Source organism: Diuraphis noxia, unplaced genomic scaffold, assembly GCF_037042655.1.
Source record: "Diuraphis noxia isolate RWA-SAM2 unplaced genomic scaffold, SU_Dnox_SAM2 contig0001, whole genome shotgun sequence".
NCBI classification, from domain to species: domain Eukaryota; kingdom Metazoa; phylum Arthropoda; class Insecta; order Hemiptera; family Aphididae; genus Diuraphis; species Diuraphis noxia.
In genome coordinates, this window is record NW_028301711.1 from 8,812,492 (window position 1) to 8,827,329 (window position 14,838).

General features: G+C 29.3%; 1 protein-coding gene across 1 annotated transcript; it reads right to left on the reverse strand.

The window, feature by feature from the left end:
* Positions 1-948: 948 nt before the first annotated feature.
* LOC149059443 (glucose dehydrogenase [FAD, quinone]-like) lies at positions 949-13,934 on the reverse strand. Its single transcript, XM_089217174.1, has 6 exons — positions 13,751-13,934; positions 8,486-8,811; positions 8,157-8,327; positions 2,722-3,440; positions 2,288-2,578; positions 949-1,849 (listed from the first exon to the last, which is right to left on the reverse strand). The coding sequence occupies exons 2-6, from the start codon at positions 8,670-8,672 to the stop codon at positions 1,307-1,309; spliced, it is 1,911 nt and encodes a 636-aa protein (XP_089073300.1). The 5' UTR covers positions 8,673-8,811; positions 13,751-13,934; the 3' UTR covers positions 949-1,306.
* Between the last annotated feature and the right edge of the window lie 904 nt (positions 13,935-14,838).

The window sequence follows — 14,838 nt, forward strand, 5'->3', positions numbered from 1 at the left end:
TTAGTCATTGTAATGGATGGTATTAAATTTGAATTCAATGATATAATACCTATCATTGTATACACAAAAAGGAATCTAAGCGGAGACAGTTTGTCAGTCTAAGATATTTTAACTAAATAATTTGTAAATTCATTATTTTTTTTTATAATTTTAACTTTTAACGGTGATTAAAAAAAAACGTGACAAACTGTAACTAAACATTTTTAAAATGGACATCCTGAATAATTTTAAAACATCACTGGTAACTAACTATTACTACTTTATATATAATAACAAATTATGAATCTTTTGTGGACGAGGAAAAAATAGGAATATTTTCGATTGCCACTTGACGTCAAAATAAATTATTCTAGAAAAAATTTTGATCGAAAATTTGTTAACTACTCAGGTCATGTTTATTTTAACTTAATGCAGTATATATAAAAAAAACATATCTTAAACAGTAAGAAATTGTAATCTTAAAAATCTTAAAATTACAAATTATACAAAAGAAAATCAGTTATGGCTATTTTCATGAAAATATTAAGAAATTTACCTGTAATGTTAAACATATATTTAAATAACATTTTTACAATTTGGATCAATATCATTATAATTTTTTATAATTACTTTTTCAATGTTATTATATTTTAATTCAGGAATGTTGATTGCAGTAGTTTATGTTTGTACATATTATCAAATTATTATATACTTAATACTAAATTTAATTTTCTACCATCAACAAAACTATTCAAGCATTATTCATTAAGTAAGTAGATATATTATTTTAATAATTATAATGTTTATATTTTATTTAATTATTACAGCAAAAAGGTTTTTAAAAAATTAAAAATTGAATAATAACTACATAATATATTAAACATACTGTATATTATGTTATAAATAATAGTAAGTAAAATGATTACCTAATAAAATAAGAAATAAAAAAATTATGGTTATATTAAAAGGATTTCAGTGCAATATTTAATTTCTTTCTCGCCACATAGCACATTCATAAAAAATTGAATTACCAGTTACAAAAATTATTCAGGATAATATTTTTGTGTTTGAAATATTACGGGTTTTATATTGAATTGTTTTTTCAATTAAAATAAAAAAAAAATGTTTGTACTTTTGACATTATAAAAAATAGAAAATAAAATTATTCTCAATAACTTTTGTAATAGAAATTGTAATCTTAGATCACTAACGAATACGTAGTGTTACTTCGTATATGTGCGTCGGTCAGAGAAATAAAAAAAATATTGGGCTGACATATTCTTAAATTACTAAAAAAATATTAGGGTTTAAAAAAAATGATTGAAAATTATTTTTCGTTTAATATCTTCGCGTACGTTGGGTACTTATTACTAATAAAACGCTCTGGTTTCTCTTCATGCCACGTGTCCTTGATCATATCCGCTGCCTTCTCAGCGATCATTAGGACCGGCGCGTTGGTGCTGGCGGCAACAAGCGTGGGCATGACGGACGCGTCCACCACCCGGAGTCCATAGACACCGTACACCTGGAGCTGTGGGTCAACCACGGCGGTCTTGTCACCTTCGGGACCCATCTTGGCGGTACCCACCTGGTTGTATGTGGACACGGTGTAGTGCCGGATCATACACTCCCAGTAGGCGTCGGTGTGCAATGGCACGGATTTACAGCTGGGGAACGGTACGTCGTGCAGACGGCTATCGTACTGGCGGAAAGCCGTGGTCTGGGCCATAGCTATTACAAACCTGATGCCCCTCACCAATGTGTCCACGTCCTCTCTGACCATCAGGTAATTGGGCAAGATTATGGGATGCTCGAATGGGTCGGTGCTTCTCAACAGGATTTCACCTCGACTCTTGGGCCTTAACAATATCTACAGACATATTATGTTACAAAATGTTGATTATAACCACAGGAGTAGATGAGAAGGTGAGTATTGGGGCTTAGACGTCTTAAATTTGGCAGATAATATTATTGGAATTTAAATATTGTTCTCATTTCAAATTTAGACTACTATTAATTAAAAACAAGTGGACATATTTTCAGCTATGATATTAAAGATCTATAAAATCATTTTTTTTTTTTTTTTTTAATGTCTAATTAGAATTGTTTTTCTTAAAAACTTATACCTAAATTGAAGTTAGGTTAAAATAATAGTATTGGTTAGCTTAATTTAAAATTGATTTATGTATTAATATTTTTAATCAATTTGACTTAATTCAATTGGAAAAAATACTTGAGTTAGAAAATATCATTAATTTGCCCATTATTTATTACTAAACCTGATATTTGAATAAGGCATTTTACTTACAGGTATAGCGGACCAAACGTCTTTGTTAAGAATCGATTTATACATCGATTTGTAAAATGTTTCTCTTAGCCCGTGAGCTTTCCACGTTTTGAATCCACCATTACCAGAAACAGTGGAACCGGATACGATGTGCAACCCGATGTCTGGTTGGTCTTTTGATAGATTGCCCCTTTTTGAATTGATAAATGCCATTCCTTCTACACCACCCATGACTGTTAATGGCCCTTCGCCCTTCGACGCATATCTGAATATCGAGTCGAGGTTTTCCGTTCTCTTATGCGTTAGTGATACCTGTACAATAGGTTAGGTTATGATATTATATTATGATATTTATTTATTTATTTTTATATATGGTAAATTCTAATTTATAGCAGTAAATCTGTACAGAAAGAGTAATTAAAATATTTTTATTATTTTTAATTAATATATATCACCTCTTTGTTAATCAAAAATGTTAGACCACCAAGTCCGATGTGGTCTTGTAGATTTTTTCCGACGTCTAAACTGGAAATAATGGGTATACCCATTTCTGCAAGATGTTTTTCAGGACCTATGCCCGATAGCATAAGTAGCTGAGGAGAATTGATAGGGCCCGCTGACAGAAGCACCTCTTTGTGCACACGAACGTAATACTTTGTGTTATTTTTCACCATTTCGACGCCGGACGTGATGTTTGTTATAGGATCAATTTTTATGCGCGTGACAATCGTGTTGAGCGTGACATGCAGATTTTTTCGCAGCCTGGCTGGTCTCAAGAATGCCTTCGCCGTACTGCACCTCGAACCATTTCTGATCGTTCCTTGTGGTATCATAAAACCCATTTGCCGGTGGCCATTAATGTCGTGTACATCGTATCCCATTTCTAGTCCGGCCGAGATGAATGCTTCGGCTAATGGCGTTTTATATGGCGCTTCTGACACCGTCAGATATCCACCAGCCGAATGGTACGGGGTACATGTTAAGGACGAGTTTTTGTTATCTTCCGATTTTTTAAAATAACGAAGCACGTCATTATAGCCCCAACCGGAATTACCTTGTTTCAACCAGTTATCATAGTCAGTTGGGTTTCCACGGGCATACAACATATTGTTTAATACGCTGGACCCACCTAGAACTTTACCCCGAGGCCAATTACACCTTTTATCATTCATAGCTGAAATACAATAAAATATATTAAAAATCAGTTTTACAAATAAAATATGTATATATGCATGTATGTACAATATTACGTTTATAGGAATTTGTTACATTTTAACTTTTAACTTAAGGAATATCTAGTAGAAATAGATTAGGAAAAATGTAAATTTCATTCAAAGTTAAAATAACAGAGACTGTTTTTGTATGATAAAACTTAAACCAGATTCGATGTAGGTATTAATATCATAATAGCACATTTCATATTTAAGAAATATAGCGAAGAAACTACCAGGATACTTAAAAATGTTAATATTTGTGTCGTATTCAAACTATGAATGAAGAAGAAGGTAATAAACATTATAGATCACAGATAATGAAAAAAAGTCAAACATAAATAATCTTTACATATTATTAACACATGAGGCGATTTCTAATGACATTTATATCTTATATCTGAAGTTCTACTGAACAAATTTTTAATGATTTCTTTTTCTAACGCAAGTACTAGCCACTAGGTGTGCAAATGAGCTATCAAAAGAGAAACGTCTAAAAAAATTAATTATTGAAATTATGGTGGGGGGTGTCATAATAGTGAAATAATTTTATAAATTACTATAAAACGTTCTTTATTAACTTATTGAAATAAAATTAAACTATTACACTGTTAGAGAATCACATTTTTTTTTTTTCATTATACTGGTTATTAGAAGTATATAATTTGTCGAATATTGTTACATAGCGACGAGCGTTGTTTGCGTTGCACACACACACACTTCTTTACAACCCCCCTACTCTTACGTCTACTGTAATACTACAAAAATATAATTGTTTCGTCGTCGGCAGTGATGACGTGCGTTACTGTCTTGTGTATACTTTTACATTGTGGCATTATACAATAACAGTGAAATTTTTAAATAATATAAAAATATTATTATTAAATTTAGTTTTGTATGTTTAAATGGAATATCAATTAACTCCCATAGTAGGTGATGGAAACTATTTCTTTCTTTCCGTGATATATACAGAGTGATTCTTTTAAGTGGGTACACTAATTATCTCAAAAAGTATTGACTTTTTTCAAAATATTTTTTTACATGGTTTCAAGTTCTTAAAAACCCAACGTTTTTATTAAAAAATTATATTTTTAAATATTTTTTATCCTTATCATTTTTTAAGTTTTTTACTTTTTTGAAAGACAACATAGAGTTTTAATTTCATATTCCAAAGCAGAATATTTTTCTAAGTATTTTGATATATAAAAATCGAATTTGGAGCTAGTAGTTTATGAGTTATAGGTATTTAAAGTTTAGATTGGCAGAGTGGAGTGGTACGGGGTTACCCCGCAAAATATTTGTCCACTACTCCGTTTGTCTAAACTTTAAATACATATAACTCATAAACTACTCGTCCTAAATTCGATTATTATGAATCGAAATACTTAGAAAAATATTATGCTTTGGAATATGAAATTAAAACTCTATGTTGTCATTCAAAAAAGTAAAAAACTTAAAAAATAATAAGGATAAAAAATATTTAAAAATATAATTTTTTAATAAAAACGTTGGTTTTTTAACAACTTGAAACCATGCAAAAAAATATTTTGAAAAAAGTAAATACTTTTCGAGATAATTAGTGTACCCACTTAAAAGAATCACCCTGTATATATATAATGTTTGCAAGACTGGGAATGTTAAGATTTTTTTTAGCCGTGTTAAGTTAATATGCATCAATAAAAGTTGATATAATTTTTTTAAACTTTTTATTGAATAAACAGTTAATTTTTTTACAACGCTAGCCTACTTTATTTTTTACAAACCTAAAACTAATTTATAGACTATATGACTATATTAATTCGATGATTTCACGTTAAAAAAATTTATAGTCAAGTTACTGAGAATCTAATTATAACTAGTTAAGTTAAAAAGTTAAAATTCAATAACATTTTTAACATAACTTTAACTTCTTAACTCGATAATGCCCAGCATTGAATTTTTAGTACGCAAGAAAAACATTGAGATATACAATTAAGAGTTGTTAACTTGGCGATTTAGTGGTTACATTCATTATTTGTTCGTCAGGATGTTAATTAAGAAAAAGAAACGATGACAACATTTAAATATAATGTCTATATTATAACATACTGCACGCTCCAAACTTGGTGGATGGTGATAGATAGACTAACTGCTATTAAAATCACAAGATTTAAAATAATAAAAAATATTAAAAATAGTCTACGTTGTATTCGTAATCGGTCGACATACGCTGATAACGTAAACATAATATAATAATAATAATAACAGCTTATAGGTTGTTGTCTTCCTGGTCTACACGACATAAGGTGATATCACAAATATAAAAAACATATACAGTGAAACCTCCTTTAACGGATGGAATTTCGGGAACGGTGAAATGTGTATTCACTATATTTCCACTCTTAATAGCGGACACCTCCAAATAGCGGACGACATTTAAGCGACCGAGAGTGTCCGGTATTTAGAGGTTTCACTGTATACATAATAATAATTAAAATGACTGCATTTTATTTATTTATTTATTTTTTTTTATGATCAAAAGCTCGGCAATTATGGCCATTAGCTGTTTGTAGGGGGAAACGATTGATTTTGAACACGTAAGGCATGTGTGGCAAGGATTTGTTGTTAGAAACCCAGGTGTCAACCATCCAGGTGCTATCAACACCGGATGGTATGTACACACTCGGAGCGTTTCATCTGCAATTGAGCGTAGGACAACACCACCCCAAACCATATATTTATTCATCAGTGGCGTATTTAGGCAGGATTTTGTTAAAGAGGGATATTATAAGTTAGCAATCATTTAATTTCCATAAGAGAAGAGAGTAGTTCACTTAACATCGAAATCACAATATTATAAATATATAATAAATAAGAAACCAAGGGGTATCTATCCCCATCCCATGTAAATATGCAACTGTTTTATAAATATACAACATTAATATATCTTTATATATAAATGTGAAAATGAAAACCTATGAGTGATATGTAACTACTGAACCGATCGTTATGATTTTTTTTTTTTAAATTAAAGAGCTCATTGCGTAGAAGAATTATGCTTTTGATCGATTCTCTAACTGTCTAACTTAATAAACAAAGGAGTTATAAATTTTCATACAATACAGATAGAAATTTTTGTTTATAAATCGTTGCCATAAATTATAGTTAATCGTTTTAAGTCGTTGCCACGAGTTCAAACAAACCATTTATTATAATAGAATACATTAACTATTTGTTATTGTACATATTCAATTAGTAAAAATTAACGGGCGTTGTGCGCGGTGAATGCATTCCGCGGCTAACGGCTACTAAGGACGAACCGACTGACCGATATATTCTGACATGCGTAAGAATTTATCACAATGAAAAGGAAAATTAATTTAGGCCATTCATCGAATATAAAACAATAAAAATTTAGTATAAAATGCGAAGTATGAGTTTTATTAGTTGTTAGTCTATTTCAATTTAGATATTATATGTTGTATTCACTGCTTTCTTTTGTCGTATATTTTATTTTAATGCACATGCGTAAGCTAAATTTTGATATACATCAGACAGAGATAGTTGTGATCTGCACATGGTATTAGCATTATCAAAATGAAAAATTCGACGAAAGAAAGCGGCTATCACTTACAGTATAAATCACTATTTTTTCCGGTCAACGCCGGGTAATTCAGCTATATATTTAAATGTATAAAAATATACTGCTATAGCATAATGAAGGATTTTGTATTAATTGATTAATTAACTCACCGTTAGTGGAATTAAGTAAAAATGGAAACTTGGTATAACTTAAAAACTTTAGAATTAAATCATACACAAACAACACAAGGTCCGCGATCTACCGCAGGTAGATTGCCTACCTGATAATATTATACTTCTGCAAATCAGAATTTTTATTCAGTAACGGAAAAGTTAAGATAAGTTTTGAACACCATTCACCGATTATTAAATAACGAATTGAACAATTTTTGAGTCATATAAATTTAGTACATTTAACTGGCTACGAAATGCACGGGATCAACAGTATATATATTTCATCATGGTAATACAATAAGGTACCTAATAACTAATTATTACTATATTTAATTTGTCAAAGAATCAAGAAAATAATTGTAATAAATTAGGGATTATGAATAAAAATAGTCATAACTACACGCCCATTGTATGTAGAAATGAAATATTTTGCCCTTGGGTGTGAGAGAAACAGAATTCAGGACGGCACGTTTTATATTAATTGAGATTACTTAATTGAAGGCAAATTGTAAATATTTTCAAGCGCCTTATTTATATATTAATACTTATATTTATTTTATATTTTTCCCCCAATCAATTTAATTATTTATAATTCCCTCTTTTTATTTTTTTTTATTTTATTCTTTACTACTTTTTGAGTTATTATAAATATTTGAAATATAAGTTTTAAAAATTGGAATTAAGGGATTTTGGATATGCCTATAAAAATTTACTCATAAATACTTATATATTTTATACTTGTATGGAATTTAAGTTTTATATTATGCCCTTGTCATATATAAAATGTCGACACCGGCACTCTCCTTGCGTATGTTTCCGACTGATAATTATTGTAAGACCAAGATATTATATTAATTTTAGAAATTTAGAATGTATCAATTCTTAACATCATGTTTGACTACATTTATTTATTTTAGGTAGGTACATAAGTATTAGGTACTCACCCAAACACGCTGTGTTTTGAGGTTCAGTTTTATATTGCCAATCAATCGCAGATAGTTGCTGGTGGTCAGCCAACAAAGGCACACCTGATAGTATGGTTTCATGTCCACCAGCTTCTATTAGTAGTACACTCCAATTTTCATTTTCGGTCAATCTATTTGCCAGAACCGCACCTGAGTAATTTTTGTTGCATTTTTATTTCATATTAAATATAGGTATTTAAATTTGAAGAAATGATCAACACGATACCGTGATAAAAAAAAATATTATGTGAGCATAACGCATGTTGTATTATAATTTTATATGATAACAAATAATGTATTATTTTTACCTGCTGATCCACCGCCAACTATGATAAAATCATAATGACTGAGTATTAAATTTCCAGGCTGGTCTATGATTCCTGAACTAGTATCCGTTACATCACTTTGGAAATAAATAATAACTGCATACAAAATGGGCAGGAAGACCATTTTCGTTGCCGACTTTGCATATATTATCGCGGATACCTCCTCCATTTCTTTTTATATCTTTGTTTTCACGCCACTAGTATAATAACACAAGCGCAGAAATAACACTCCCTTTCTCTCAATTAACAATTATGTATATTTGCCCGCTATATTGTTGTTGTTGCTTCACTTCTATATGATCTAAGGGCTATATTGAAATATGTTAAATTAGATTTTCATATTATAATATATTTAGAAAATACTTTCACCGTTAAGCCGGATTTACAGCAACACGTCGTAACCGTGCCATGCTGCTAGGGGTAGTAATTATGTTTACAACTAGTAACCATATTGGTTTAAAAGTTGAGCTGTATAAGTGTAACTTTTCTTTGTTATACACGTTTACAACTTGGATATTACATGATACCAAAACAGTATCGTCCAATCACAATTGCGATTAGATCAACACGACAGTACACAAGACGTGGCTATGAATCCAGCTTTATTGGGCTATAATATTTTACAGCAATGTGTTACTTGGTAAATATTGAAAAATAAACAGATTTTTAAATAGGTATTTACATTATATTTTTAAATTGTTTTTATTTAAACTGGCCAGACTATATAGATTATAGGAAAGACAAATTAATATAGGTCTAGCACTATTATCATACCTACAATATACCTGGACAGTGTTCATAACTAGATCAATATTGATTAACATTCAAATAAGAAACTGTATTTTTATCATACGTTTAAACATTAAAATATGATTTAATCTTGAACCTCACAATAAAACACGAATTGCAGTATTGACTTTTATAAAAAAAGTTTTAAATAATACCTAAACAAATTGCAGTTTAAAAATATTGTAGTCATCAATCATCGTATTTAGTGGCTAAATTGTGTGCATGTGCTTTTTATAACATGGCTGTGCCATTAGTAATTAAATTTAATAATAATAGCTCTAAATAATGACAAAAGCTAATAAGAATTTACTTCACATACACTCTTTTTAACTTTAGGTAATTTTAAATTAAAGAAGAAATGAAAATGAGTCACTAGAAAAAGGTAATGATGATTTGATGCATGTAAATACTAAAAAAATATTTAGACGATTTTGCGTCTGCACACTTTCTTCGAAAGTAGACGCTTGGATTGGGGACGTAATTGTTTTTCAATTTATATATTTATATTATTCCAATATCGATTCACAAAAATATTTCAGATATAAATTAAATCAGAGATAGATTCGCAAAACTATATAAGTATTAGTCCCCGAATCCATCATAACAGATAACACAATATACGAAATATTATGTGCTGGTTATTTCGTTACAGCTAACTGCAAATATCTATTATCTACTTTTCTACTTTATATTTAATAAATAGCTAACATTTTTTACAAATGATAGTTTGAGGATCATTATCATTATCTACTTTTCTACTTTATATTTAATAAATAGCTAACATTTTTTACAAATGATAGTTTCAGGATCATTATCATTTTGTGTTAACTTAATTTTTAATAGTTATTTAATTTGATTTTAGAGTATAATAGTATATTTTGAAAGTCGTTCTTCAATTAAATTAGAGATAAATAACGACCTGCTAATTTTTGGAACTAATTAATTTTACAATAAAACCTATAGAAATTATATTAGAGTGAAAAGATTATTTTTACAAATTGTATCACAATATTTTAATTCACAGTTCAAAGTATTATACCACAACATACTAGTATTCATATTAGATGTTTATAACAATTATTTAATATTATTAATGATTTGTTGATGTTATATACATTATTACAATTTGTATAATATGTTTAGATAATATTACTATTAACATCTTTACAGTTTGTATATTTTTTTTGCATCAACACGTACGACGTACCGAAAAAATGTATTTAAATGTGGACGATTATTATTATAAAAATTATGATAGATGTATATTTTTTATAATCATATACTAATTTTATATTGTTATTTGGTTTGTTTACTGGCGGAGTTTACATGGACCAAATGTTAGCTGTTCTTATCTGGTGCAATTAGCAACTAAGGGCCGTTTCACTTGGACGCGTATCATACAGGTTTTTAGTTAACATTGATTAAGATTTCGACTCATCAAAATAATATGTAGGTACGCGTAAAATGTCCTTTAAAAACACGTTTGCTCGTTCAAATAAGAATATAGGTTACTGAGTGGTTTTATTGTAAGCATACTTGAGAATAAAATGTTAGAAGAGATTCATATTTGATTCTGTAAGGAGCCCAATTTTCGATTTTTAAATTTTAAGTCCTAAAAATAACTCTCGAAAAAAGGAAAAGAAAAACGGGAATGATTAAATATGAAATTTTACACGAAGTTTTACAGATATTAAAAATCGGACTTTTTACGGAACCAGATATGATTATCCTCTACAATTTTATCCATAGGTATTTTTACAATATAATCACTCATTAACCCATATTCTTTGAACGCGTAAAGTATATCTTATAAGAAAAACGTAGATAATTACGGATTGCGGCGACGGCGGCTTTATAGTGAGTACATGGCTTATAACGCTCTGTCTTGAGCGTTGTATGTCTACACGTTACCTTGAGATGTCCTCTTAAGAGGCCATACTGGCGAGCGAATGTAAGTTCCCACACGAGATATAGCAGGTAAAAATTACCCCTGTATATCCGTACGTAAGGTCCCACACGAAAAAAAATACACTTGTACGTAAGTTCCCACACAAAAAAAAATACACTTGTACGTAAGTTCCTACACGAAAAAAAATTATACTAAACACCAAGGCTGGGCAAAGAAAAGTAACTTAACTTAATTTAAACTTAAAATTTTTTTATTTTAAAAATAAAAATTTCAGACACATGTTTATATAAATTGCTTATAATCTTAACTTTTAATTCGTTAATGCTCAGCCTTGCCAAACACAAACTTCCTTCCCACTTTATTCAGACTTAGGACTGACAAATAACTTATATAACTTTTATAACTCAAAAATAATTATACACAGTATGACACTATGACTATGTAAAGTGTTTGAGCTTTCGCAATAAACCAAATAAAATTTGAGTTTTTTACTATTACCTATTATTATTATTTTATACCTAAAAAAAATGAATTGGATTTTTTTATCTAAACAAAAACAAAACAAATTTTAAGTTGTCATTCCTAAGTCTTAATAACTTAACTTTTTCCGCTTGGGAACTTACGTACGGCCGAAATTTTTTTAGTGTGGGAACTTACGTACAAGTGTATTTTTTTTCGTGTGGGAACTTACATATGTACTCGCTTACCTGCTATGTTTTGTGTGGGAACTTACCAAACCCCATACTGGCAAGGAAAATGCGTCTTCGTCGGAATGACGCATATGATACGCGTCCATGTTAAACGGGCCAAAGAGTCACTAAAAAAAGGTACTATTGTGATGTAGTTTACATGCGCCCTATTTAGCTAGTGAACGAAATGTGAGAGATCTGGATTCTTAGGATTCTACAACTGGGCATTACAGTTTATTGTTATAACTATTTGAATGGACCACTACAATAGCAGGTAGTTCTCCTTTAGTATTACAGTAACGTACACATGAGATCCAGCGCCGATAATTCACCCACCGATCATTTATAATGAAAAAATGTACTATTGCTCATGGGATTAAGGGTTCTTTTGAAATGAAAAAGAGGATAAGGTACATTTTTTCAACAATATCGGACAGCAGGTAAGCATTACTAAAACGTCGACCATAACCCAAACCAGAAATTGAAGATGGACGGAGCATATAAATACTGTTAGAAGTGAAATTTCGCATTTTATTTTAGTTTTTGAATTGAAATAAACCGTATTGTGTCGTACACTTACAATGGACAGATCCGTAGCCAAGAAGGTTAATGGGATTATAATAGCATACCTCTCTACAAACAAATTCCTATTTAGACCACACAGAATAACATGTTCATTTTTACTAACGATATAATATATATATATTTATTCATAACAACACGAATTATAGGTTATAATTTAATAAATAGGGTTCGACTGTATTAGTAAATACTTATTTTTACTGCGATTAAATAATTTATTTTGGACAAGTGATTAATTCGTTTTAAATGATTTTTAAATAAAATGAAAAGTGAATATACGGACTTATGGAATATTATAATATACAGTATGTTCATGGTATATTACATTAGATTGAAATGAGGTTTCGGGAATTTATAGGGAGTGCCTAAATATATATTTATAGACAAATTTCAAAATTATAACACTCGATATTATAGTAATACAATCTACTTTTTTGTTAATAGCAACTCAAGTTGTCTGAAATTATATATTTAAATACTCCATATTAACTCTCAAAAATTGTATTTCAATCCAAGGTCATGCTGTTGAAATATTAATGATTGATATAATGTGATAAAAAAAAATGTATAAGAAAATATGAAAATTGTGTAACAGGTACTTTGTCTTGCAACCATTTATTAACGTTAGAGCGGCCTTTAAAGAATAAAATGTGTTAAGGTAAATTCCATATTCGATATGAGGTCTTAAAAGGAAGAGACGTAAAATGATAATCGTATGCGATCGTTTGGTGGTAATATGTAAGTACCTCACTATAAGTTGACGTATCCGTCAAATTTTAATTTAAGATTATGTAGGTTATTAGTTTGAAATGCAGGCACGAGCCACGAGGGCAAAGCGTTATAGGTATCAAAACGTGTAACTAAAACACAAGTAATACGACCAAGTTAAATATTTTGGGTGTGTACCTATAGAGTCTACAAGTGATTGTTGAATGTTGTGGCACGTGTATTTAATTTATAATAATGAATAGCAAGTGTTGAAAAAACATAGGATAATAAAACATTTATTTATTTTTATTAAATATAAATACGAGACAAAAAAAATATGTAAAATGTGGGAGTTTGAGTTAAAATCTTTATTTTAAGAAATATTGAAATTAAAATACAAAGAAAAGCTCCCTCCTAGTCATAACGTGGAGTCGGCATATGCGGTCGACAATAATAATTAAAACAATAAATCTATGGCTAAATAAAATAATAATAATCTAAGACATGCAAGACTACCAAGATATTCTAAAAATGTATGTATACCTATGTAATACAGTATAATATACTCACAAGACTTTTATGTACAGCACTACAGCTACAGGTTAATGTGGATTCTGTGTGTCTGGCTATGGTGTTGCTGAGGTGAAGGACAGTTGCAAACAAAAAGTGAATTGGCGACTGACAAAATGTACTGGCATCCGTATAGTTGACCACGCGCGCTACCTGTGCCATACTTGCCAACTTCGTCCATCAGGAAATGTTTACCGTTTCAGTTAGATTAGGTAGTAACCAATAACCATATTTTTGAAACAAAATATAAGTATTATAGAATTTAACTATATATAGTAATATGTTGAATGTTTCTATAAAAATAATAATATTAAAAATAACATTAACAATAATCTCATTGAAATTATAATAGTTTAATAATTATTATGCATTATAATATAATTGTAATTTTATTTTATTTTAATATACAATTAATTTACATATTTATTAGTAAATAAATAATTTACTTAAGTACTTATTTAAATAAAATTAATTTTCATTTTTATTCATTATTTTATTATGATACTTTATTTTATTGTAATCATTTATATTATAGTAGGAACTCAATAGTCAATACTAACATTATGGTAACACCGAATTTAAAAAAAAAAGTCTATTGGTATTTGAAATTTCTTTTATATAAATTTTTAATAAATAATCAGAATATTGTGAGTATAACATTAGTATGGCATTGCTGTCTGAAATATCTGACATTAAACAAGTAAAAAAACAATCAGATACATCTTCTTGATTTAAATACATAAATCCAAATAAGCGCTTTAACCAATTATTTTGTGCATAAGCTACAATTTATTAAACCAAGTTCCTAAATTTTTTTTATGCCATGAATGAAGTACCTAATAAAATCTCCAATATTTTATTGTACAATAAATATAGGCTATATTAATTTGACAGAGTTATGAATCAGCATTCCAATTTCCAAAGTCAATTTAGGTACCTACCTATCTAATATAATTTTTAGATTTTACCATAACATGCAAATTAGCAGAAATGGGAGTCAAAAATAAAACAGGGTTAGTTTACATACCTACAAGACCCTAACACTAGCCACCATTATATCGAAAATGACAATGCTAAACAACTACGGT